This window comes from Thalassophryne amazonica, chromosome 23 (assembly GCF_902500255.1).
Source record: "Thalassophryne amazonica chromosome 23, fThaAma1.1, whole genome shotgun sequence".
Lineage (NCBI taxonomy): Eukaryota > Metazoa > Chordata > Actinopteri > Batrachoidiformes > Batrachoididae > Thalassophryne > Thalassophryne amazonica.
In genome coordinates, this window is record NC_047125.1 from 35,428,577 (window position 1) to 35,438,711 (window position 10,135).

Genomic DNA, 10,135 nt, shown 5'->3' on the forward strand with positions numbered 1-10,135 from the left:
GTCTGTCTGGCTGGCTGGTTCTCGCTCTCTCTCTGGCTCTCTGTCTGGCTGGCTGTCTCTCTCTCTCTCTCTCTCTGGCTCTCTCTCTCTCTCTCTCTCTCTGGCTCTCTGTCTGGCTCTTGCTCTCTCTCTCTCTCTCTGGCTCTCGCTCTCTCTGGCTCGCTGTCTGGCTGGCTGTCTCTCTCTCTCTCTCTCTGGCTCTCTGTCTGGCTGGCTGTCTCTCTCTCTCTCTCTCTCTGGCTCTCTGTCTGGCTGGCTGTCTCTCTCTCTCTGGCTCTCTCTCTCTCTCTCTCTGTCTATCGCTCTATCTGGCTCTCTGTCTGGCTGGCTGTCTGTCTCTCTCTCTGGCTCTCTCTCTCTGTCTTTCTCTCTCTCTCTGTCTCTCTGTGTGTCTCTCTCTCTCTCTGTCTGGCTGGCTGTCTCTCTCTCTCTCTCTGTCTCTCTCTGTCTGTCTGGCTCTCTGTCTCTCTCTTTCAGAGCCTCCTATCTCTTTGTCCAGCATGTCCAGGTTCAAACGCTGGCTGGTTCCTGTTGTCATGGTTATAGTCTTCCTGGTTCTGGTCCTTGCGCTGGGCATCAGCAGTAAGAACACACTTTTATTCGTTACTTCAGGAAGTGTGGTTTTGACTGAAGGCAGAGACCTGTCCACAGAGTTGGACAGGAGACAGCTGTCCACACTGTCACCTTGTTTTGGACGTAAAGTCTGAACTGCATCATGTTGACTCAGTGTGTTAATCAGCTAAGCTAGTGATGGCGTTGTGTGTCTGTAGATGCTAAGTCATCAAACGGTCTGTGGGCGGTGCAGCAGCGCGTGTCCAACCTGAGCGACGTTGTCCAATCACTGAGCGCCACAGCACAACTCACCAAAGGTAACACACACTCTCACGAGTGTCACTAGTTTAGCTTTTGACGAGCTAAAAGTGGACGCTCTCGTTATGGCCGAACAACTGTCCAGTTTCTGGTATTCTGTGTTAGTACGCACCCGTGGCCGACGTGCTTGATGAATTCCTGCGCAAAAAGTAGTTCCCAGATAATTGATAATGAGTATATCTCATCTACATTAATTATAAAAGTTACCAGGAATAAAACGATAAAGATAACTGAAGCTTTAATAAATATTTAAGAAACTTATGTTCAACTTCACCTGTTATTGTTCAAGCACATTGTAAACATTGACACAATGGAGTTTGATTCGGAAGAGTTCAGATTCAGAAAGATACAATTGGAATGTTTTGATGACCATTTACAGTTGGAGATGACAGACTTGGGCGTTAACTTGGTGTTAAAGTCAGAACAATCAGTCTGGGACAAAGAGACACATTCTGTGTGTTGTCGGTCCAACGAGAGCAGCACGCTGAGCAGGATGGAGAAAGTAGTCCAGCGAGCTCAATCTGTCAGCGCGATATATCCCACAATGCTAAAACAGCAGAGACGTCGGTCCAATGAGAGCGCCACTCTGAGCAGGGTGAAGGTAACACAAGGGCAGCTAACATGCTGTTAGCATGGCTAGTCTTGTCTACAAGGCACCGTCAGCTGACCAATCACAGACTGCGTGGTCCCACTGTCCACTAGCGATTGCTGTTGTGTAACATCTGATGCGGGGCTTAACCCCCAGGTCCACCCCTGCCTACGTCTGTGGACAGTAATAGTGTGTCTTCAGTGACCTTTGACACGTGACCCCTAAACTGTGTCCAGATGGTGTGTCACATGTGCCAAAGCCCTGGCCCCGCCCCTGTGGATAACCTGGTTTTGCTTTGCTTTCCAGACACAGCTAAAGAAGTGCACCGCCTGCAGTTTGCTGTGGAGAACAACAGAGACCAGCTGAGCTCAGGTGACCTTCAGTCCTCTGTTTCCTGTGGCAGTGTCACTTCCTGTGTGTACTATATATATATGTGTGTGTGTGTGTGTGTATGTGTGTCCAGTGCTGGAGGCGGTGAAGCAGCTGTCAGTACTAGACACACTGAAGAACACCGTGGCCACGCTCCAGTGCCACATGGAACGCTTCATGAGCAATGGTATGTCTCTCAAAACTGTTAGCTAACGCAGGAAAAAACAAAACAGGTCACATCTGTTCACACTCCAAGGTCTTGACCTCTGTGGCCTAACTGAAGGTCTTGACCTCTGTGGCCTAACTGAAGGTCTTGACCTCTGTGGCCTAACTGAAGGCCTAAAATAATCTGGATAGTCTGCACAAAATGTTAGCAACTTTAGTGGGAGAAGAGGCCCATAATAAGATCACAAAGTTCATGATTAAAATTCAAATGTCTGAGCATTTAAAAAGTAAGGAGCGGCAAATCAGGAAGTTTCACAACCTTTTAGTGCAGAAAAGGTGTACTTTCAGTGGGAGTATTTTTAAAGATACACCCAGACAAATTAGTGACAACAGGGAAAATTGGGTAAAGAATCTCTCCAACTGGGTTCTTACACAGACAGAAAAGGATGTGCTCGCTAAAGGACTAAATTTCTCAGTGACCCCTAAACATATTCCGACAGTAGATTACATCACTGCAGTAGAGTCAGCCATTAAACATAACAGTTTGTCAGAGTCAGAAGCTGGGGACCTCTGACTAAGAGTCACAGCAGTGCTGAACAGTGCTAAGCCTCCTCCGTCCAACATCACAGGAGAAGAACAGAAAGCTTTGTCAGCACTGCAAAAGGACCAAAGCATCCTTATCCTGCCAGCGGATAAAGGCAGATGCACGGTGGTCCTGAACACATCGGACTACGAGGCCAAGATCAACAACTTGCTCAGTGACTCCAATACATACGAACGTCTGAAGAGAGACCCCACGAGCGGCTATAAGAAGAAAATCATTAGCTGCCTCCAAAACCTGGAGAAAGAGGGACTCATCGACAGGCAGACATACTACAGACTGTACCGTGGGGACGCCACTCCGTGCATCTATGGACTGTCCAAAATCCACAAACAGGACATGCCACTCAGGCCTATTGTATGTAGCACAGATTCCATCACGTACAATTTGGCCAAGCACCTCAAGTGGATTTTGGCTCCTCTAGTGTGTAACTCAGACCACCATGTGGAAAACACACAAGATTTTGTGAACAAGATCAAGGACCTACAGCTGGAGGCAGATGAAACTATGGTGTCATTTGATGTGACTTCGTTGTTCACCTGCATCCCCACCGCTGAGGCCGTCTCAGCTGTGAGGCAGAGACTGCTGGAGGATGTGTCTCTACTTGAAAGGACCAAACTCACACCAGACCACATCTGCCAACTCTTGGAGATCTGTCTTAACACCAAGTATTTCCTGTTTAGGGGGAATTACTACAGGCAGATTCATGGTTGTGTGATGGGGTCTCCGGTATCCCCCATTGTGTCCAATCTGTACATGGAGCGAGTGGAGAAGACAGCCATGACGTCTTTCACGGGCATCTCTCCCAGTCACTGGTTCAGATATGTTGATGACACATGGGTCAAAATCAAGCAACAGGAGGTCGAGGACTTTACAGAACACATCAACTCGGTGGACGCCAATATCCAGTTCACACGTGAGGATGCCAGAAACAACCATTTAGCCTTCTTGGACTGTGATGTTACGATTGGAGAGAACAGGCAGCTCCAGACAGGGGTTTACAGAAAACCAACTCACACTGACCAATATCTGCTCTTTGGCTCAAACTACCCCCTTGAACACAAGCTCGAGGTGATCAGGACTCTTCAACACAGAGCCCTACAGGTGCCCACAACTGCAGAGGGAAGGGCTAAAGAACAACAACTTGTCCGGAAAGCCCTCACAGTATGTGGGTACCCACGATGGTCCCTGGACAAAGTGCAGAAGTCCCAGAGAACAAAGAGACCAGATAGACAGGAGAAGGAGACAAGAAGAAGAGGAGTGTCTCTCCCTTATTTAGCAGGAGTAGGGGAAAAACTACAGAGGATCTTCAGACAGCACAAAATCCCAGTTTACTTTAAACCAGTTAATACCTTGAGACAAAAATTAGTTCACCCTAAGGACAGGATCCCTAGTTACAAACAGAGCAATGTAGTGTATTCTATCAGATGTCAGGAAAACTGTAATGAACACTACATAGGTGAGACTAAGCAACCTTTACACAAAAGGCTATACCAGCACCGCAGAGAGGGCACCAGTGGAGCTCAGTCTGCAGTTCATCTCCACCTTAAAGACACTAACCACACGTTTGAGGACAAGGAAGTTAAAATCTTAGCCAGAGAAAAGAAATGGTTTGAGAGAGGGGTCAAGGAGGCATTCTATGTGAAACATTTGAAACCCAGCCTTAACCGGGGAGGGGGTCTGAGACACGCTTTATCCCCTGTTTACAATGGGGTACTCAGGTCAAAGCAGTTTCAGTCTTTTGTTCATGGTAATGAGCCATTCACGTCATCAGAAGAGTCGTCAAGGGAGCCATCAGGAGAGGCTTCCGTCCTGTCATTAGGAGAGTGCTAACTAGAGCACAATAGGTGCTAATTAGAGCTATTGTTTAGTCACTAGCCTATAGCAGTCTGCCTCTCGGTAGGAGGGGTCTGGTTAGGTTTAAAACTCCAGCTTTTGTTGGCTTCTGGTTTATTCTTCTCATCAAGAGTCAAGACAGAAGTCAGACTACCAGAGCAAGAATTTTAGCTGAGGAAGCTTCTGTAATTTGAAGCGAAACGTCCTCACATCAAGCAACCCAGTCCAGTTGAAGATTCAAGCTTCTCTACTAACTGAAGGTCCTGACCTCTGTGGCCTAACTGAAGGTCCTGACCTCTGTGGCCTAACTGTTTGAGAACCCTGACAGGAAGTAAAACACAACTGTTTGCAAGGAATCCTTTATCACCAGCTCTTTGTCGTTTAGTCAGAACATGAGGTAACTGGCTGGGCTTGGCTTTAGAGCTAGCTATGCTAACATTAATGCATTAAAGTTGGTCTGAGGTTCAAGACTCGGATCCAAACATCACTTAATAGATTTTCTGACATTTTAAAATTTGAGGATTAAAAAAAAATAATAATAGATTTTATGGTCAAATGACTTTGAATCCAAACAAGCTTTGATAAGTGAGGAACCTGTGTCTCTGCACACACCTGTCTGTCCCTCAGGCTCACTGGTTGGCGGATGTTGTCCTTTTGGTTGGCATGTTTTCGAGTCCAGCTGTTATTTCTTCAGCTCAGCTCGCCTGTCGTGGGATGAATCCAGAAACTGGTGCAGCGGACAGGAAGCTCACCTGGTCATACTCAACACGGACCAGGAGTGGGTGAGACAGTCTGTCTTATTTTAATCTGTAAAATAAAATGTTGGGGGTCCACGGTTTCTGCAAGAATGGTCATGTGATGGAACAGCTGTGGACATCTCCTTTGAGTCTGGCGCCGTGCTGGACGCTGAGTGAGGAACTCGCCGGGTGATGTTTGAGGTCACGTCGTAGCTGCTGTGAACAGGACTAAATCAAACATTAATATGCAAACATCGCCTCCATAATTCCCTAAATGACCAATAGGAGAGCAGCGCTTGCGCCACATCAAAGTGAGGCTGACGTCAGTGTCTCGGCCAACCAATCACAGGCTAGGAGGTAGAGGTCAGTATCTGGCCTCAGCAACCAATGCGGCGTCTCCTCATCTTTATAATGTCTCTGTTCGTCTACCGTCGGTTTGTGACTTTTTCTTCACTGGGGCTGAATTTTTGTGCCTTCATCTACCAGAGTGTTTAACGGATACTTTAAAAACAGAAAGGGTGGGACTATGCATGTCGGTCATGTGACTACAGGTGAGTTGAACACCGAACGTTCTCCAAAACGCTACACATGTCAACAGTCACCGGATGTTTTGTTCAGCTGGAGCTTTAAAGGCGACCTTTGGTAAAATTCATTCCACAATGTTCAGAAACATTCAGATCTCAAACATCATCCATCCTCTTCCCACGTTTAACTTGGAACCAGGTCATTAGGGTTATGACAAATCTCAAGTTCATTAGCCTGGGGTTAGAAATGATGAACTTTGACCTAAAACTCACAAAAATGACTTTGGTTTTGCCAGATCTTGAAAAAACCTCCCGCACCTAAGACAGTTTCATATTTCACATTAAAACACCTCGTGGCTCAAACACTCTTTATTATAACATGTCAGTTTTACATACAATACACATGAAAATGAGTACATATAGCATTTGTCGTGTTTTTAATAGTGTTTCAGATTTGTGTATTAGACTTTGAAGCACCTGTGATGCTTTTCTGGTTGACAGAGTGTGTCAACACCAGTTTGGCAGCAGACTTTGTTGAGTGGCGTCTTTGTGGGAGAGTCTTCTGGTACTGCCTCAGGGTCACACTCCACTGCTGCTTCCTTCCTCACTATAACCGTTTGGCCTGTCGAGGGTTCTGATGTGCGTTTGGCCCCTTTTTGATGGATGGATTGTTGACACAGGAGTCGTATATATCCCACCCTGCCTCCTGATTCAGTTTCTTTTGTACAGTTCTTTGTCCTCACTACAAAGCCAATTTCCATTTGTTTTTGTAATATCGAACAGATGAGCAAGATTTTCTTCATATTCTGCATTTGGTCGCTTTCTGTGTTTCAAAAGATGTGATCAGTTTTGCCAACCTTTGCAGACACGTCTTGTTTGGAAAGAACAGGAAAATTCAGCTTCTCCCAAAGCTTCAACAATTCCTCAGATATTTTTCTGAGTCGGTCATGTCGTCCTTTCAATTCATCAAAGTCCCAAGAATCTTCCAACGATATCTCTGTTGGAAGACATTTTACATAATGTGTCACTCGTATCCTGTCAGCTCTGGTATACAAGGACGGCGCTTTGTGCTTGATTTCAAATTTTGTGCCCATTTTCCCAGCTGCTTCCACCGCTGATTTTGACATTTTACTTTGCAAGGACATATTTCCAAAAAGAAGTCCTCAACAGCAGATTCTCCAAAGCAATACTGCAAAGAAAGCAAAACTGTATGAACGATGTCAACAACTGTATACTGGTGTAAATGCTACGAACTACAAAAGCAAAACACTGCAGTAGATCAGCTCATCACATTATTTCTACATTTTATTTATCAATTTTACCTTTATTCTTTTAATTATTGTTTAATATTTTAGCAATATTTATTTGTATATATTTTCTTATTTCTTGATACTTGTTAATTCTTGTTACATTATTTTTTAAATAGTATTGTGTAAACTCATGTATTTTTAAAAGTGATGTGGTGCTAGGTGCAGGAGGGTTTTTTTCATGATCCAATGAAATAAACTTTAAAAAGTGATCTATGGGTAAAAGTTAATCAAATGCAACATGAGGAAAATGAAAGTTTTGAAAACATTTTGTAGTCATAAGCCTACAGGTCATAGTGGGAGCAGGTTTGGTGAGCTCGTCTACATAACCAACCAATTGCGTCATCCTCACCTCTGAGTCCAAAACCCCCGACTCTCTGCCTGTGGGTGAATCCAGATTTACACTCTCTCAGCTCAAGTCCAGAAGTTCTTGCCCTAGGTCCTCTAACCCTCTCTCCGAGGATGAGTCCAGATCTTCTCGCCCTAGGTCCTCTAACCCTCTCTCCGAGGATGAGTCCAGATCTTCTCGCCCTAGGTCCTCTAACCCTCTCTCCGAGGATGAGTCCAGATCTTCTCGCCCTAGGTCCTCTAACCCTCTCTCCGAGGATGAGTCCGGATCTTCTCGCCCCAGGTCCTCTAACCCTCTCTCTGTGGATGAGTCCAGATCTCCTCGCCCTAGGTCCTCTAATCCCGTCTCTGTGGATGAGTCCAGATCTCCTCGCCCTAGGTCCTCTAATCCTGTCTCTGAGGATGAATCTTGATCTTTTCAAACAGCTATTTTTCAACATATTTCACTTGAATATTATTTGGGTTTCTGTGAATTCTCCACTCTTTGTCTTTGGTCCAGGACTTTGTCACTAGTCACACAGTTCCAGTGTTCTTCTGGATCGGTCTGACTGATGAGAGAACAGGGAAATGGGAATGGGTCAACCAGACACCATACGACATGGACCGCAGGTCAGTCCTTACATACAAAAAACAAAAGAGATCAATGTTTTATCTGAGCGGGCAGATCGTTCCACAGAACAGGTACATGGTGAGAGAACACTCTGTGACCTGCTGACTTCTTTTTAGCATTTGGCACACACAGAACAGGTGTGGAGGGATTGTCTTGGATGAGACGTCTCTTCAACATTGCTTTGAGGTCTGGGACAGTGCCTAAAGAGTGACAAACTGGGGTGGTGGTCCCCATATTTAAAAAGGGAGACCAGAGATTGTGTGCCAACTACAGGGGCATCAGACTACTCAGCCTCCCTGGTAAAGTCTACTCCAGGGTGCTGGAATGGAGGGTTCGGACGACAGCCGAAACTCTGATTGAAGAGGAACAATGTGGGTTCCGTCCTGGTCATGGAACAACCGACTAGCTCTTCACTTTCACAAGGATCCTGGAGTGTGTCTGGGAGTTTGCCCATCCAGTCTACACATGTTTTGTGGACTTGGAGAAGGGGTATGATGGGGTACCCCGGGAGATACTGTGGGAGTATGGAGTTAGGGGGTCCCTTCTCAGGACCATCTGAGCTCTGTACTCACAAAGTGAGAGCTGTGTTCAGGTGCTCGGCAGTAAGTCGGACTCGTTTCCGGTGGGGGTTGGCCTCCGCCAGGGATGCACCTTGTCACCAATCCTGTTTGTGATATTCATGGACAGGATATTGAGGCGTAGTCAGGGGGAGGAGGGTTTCCAGTTTGGTGGGCTCAGTGTCTCATCGCTGCTTTTTGCAGATGATGTGGTCCTCTTGGCTTCATCAGCCTGTGACCGCCAACACTCACTGGATCGGTTCACAGCCGAGTGTGAAGTGGCTGGGATGAGGATTAGCACCTCTAAATCTGAGACCATGGTTCTCAGCAGGAAACGGGAAAGTCCGGTCACCTGTGGGGAGCCCAGAGTAGAGTCGCTGCTCCTTCACGTTGAAAGGAGCCAGCTGAGGTGGTTCGGGCATATGGTAAGGATGCCTCCTGGGCATGTCCATCTGGGAGGAGACCCCATGGAAGACCCAGGACTAGGTGGAGAGATTATATCTCCTCATTGGCCTGGGAACGCCTCAGGATCCCCCAGTCGGCGGTGATTAATGTGACCCGGGAAAGGTAAGTCTGGGGTCCCCTGCTGGAGCTGTTGCCTCCGCAACCCGATCCCAGATAAGTGGTTGAAGATGAGTGACACACAGAACATGGGATTGGCCAGATAAAGAGACACGAGTCCATCAACTATTTTAACAAAACCAAATATCCAAACACAATAATTTCCATACGAATTGGACATGGATGGACATGTATTCCTGCTGGACACATTTTAAAGGGTTTGAGAAACACTTTTCAGCTGGTATATGATCATTTAAAATGTGATATTTTACCAGTATTCTCACTGACCACCAGGGCTCCCTGGGCCAGTTTGAGAACAGTTGATTTGCAGTCAGAAAGTGCTGATACTTTGGACATGTTTCTGTAGTTCACTGTTAGAAAAGGTATCATTTAATTTCTAAATAATAAAATGGATATCATGAACATGCCGCTATATTTAGCTTCATGTTAGCTTGTTTCTGCCAACAAACCTGCATGCTAACCCGGTTTAGAAAAATTACTGTAACATGCTAAATGTAGCATTGGCATCTTCAATTAGCATTTTAGTAATTTTGTGAATGTGCACTTAATGCTAATCCATTACTGTTTCTGTTATGTTAGCATCCCGTGATTACATTTTGGTAAGAATGTTACGATAAAATTCCGATCATTAATATACAAACAAAATGCTAATGTTGGCATGGGGGCTCTTGATGTTAAATGTTAGCATTAGCATGCTAGCAAACACTTAGTTTTGCGTGTTTGTGAACGTTGTAGACGCTGGATTCCCGGACAACCTGACGCCTGGACCGGTCACGGGTTTGGCCCTGGAGACGAGGACTGTGCTCATTTGCATGCTAACGGTCACCTTAACGACCTTCACTGCAGCACCAGGATGCGCTTCATCTGTCAGAAAGACAGCTTTGAGAGCTGAACAGCGCCACCTGTCTGCAACCATCATACACACATTTACCGCCACATTTAATGTTGCACAACATGAACAAATCGTTTATAATGATCTGCTGCAAAACTGGATCTAATAAATTAAACAGTAAAAATGTAAACAGGTGTCACGACTCCTT

The 10,135-nt window shown here is 45.8% G+C and overlaps 1 protein-coding gene across 1 annotated transcript in view; it reads left to right on the top strand.

Annotated features, from left to right (window-relative positions):
- The window catches only part of LOC117505307 (asialoglycoprotein receptor 1-like), a 17,717-nt gene extending 7,666 nt beyond the window's left edge, over window positions 1-10,051 (top strand). The window contains exons 2-8 of the mRNA XM_034164945.1: window positions 478-582; window positions 771-869; window positions 1,766-1,831; window positions 1,923-2,015; window positions 5,058-5,212; window positions 7,846-7,955; window positions 9,831-10,051. Of these exons, the coding sequence (XP_034020836.1) occupies window positions 478-582; window positions 771-869; window positions 1,766-1,831; window positions 1,923-2,015; window positions 5,058-5,212; window positions 7,846-7,955; window positions 9,831-9,987 (785 nt within the window). The 3' untranslated portion in view covers window positions 9,988-10,051. The remainder of the gene's footprint in view (window positions 1-477; window positions 583-770; window positions 870-1,765; window positions 1,832-1,922; window positions 2,016-5,057; window positions 5,213-7,845; window positions 7,956-9,830) is intronic.
- The last annotated feature ends 84 nt before the right edge of the window (window positions 10,052-10,135 follow it).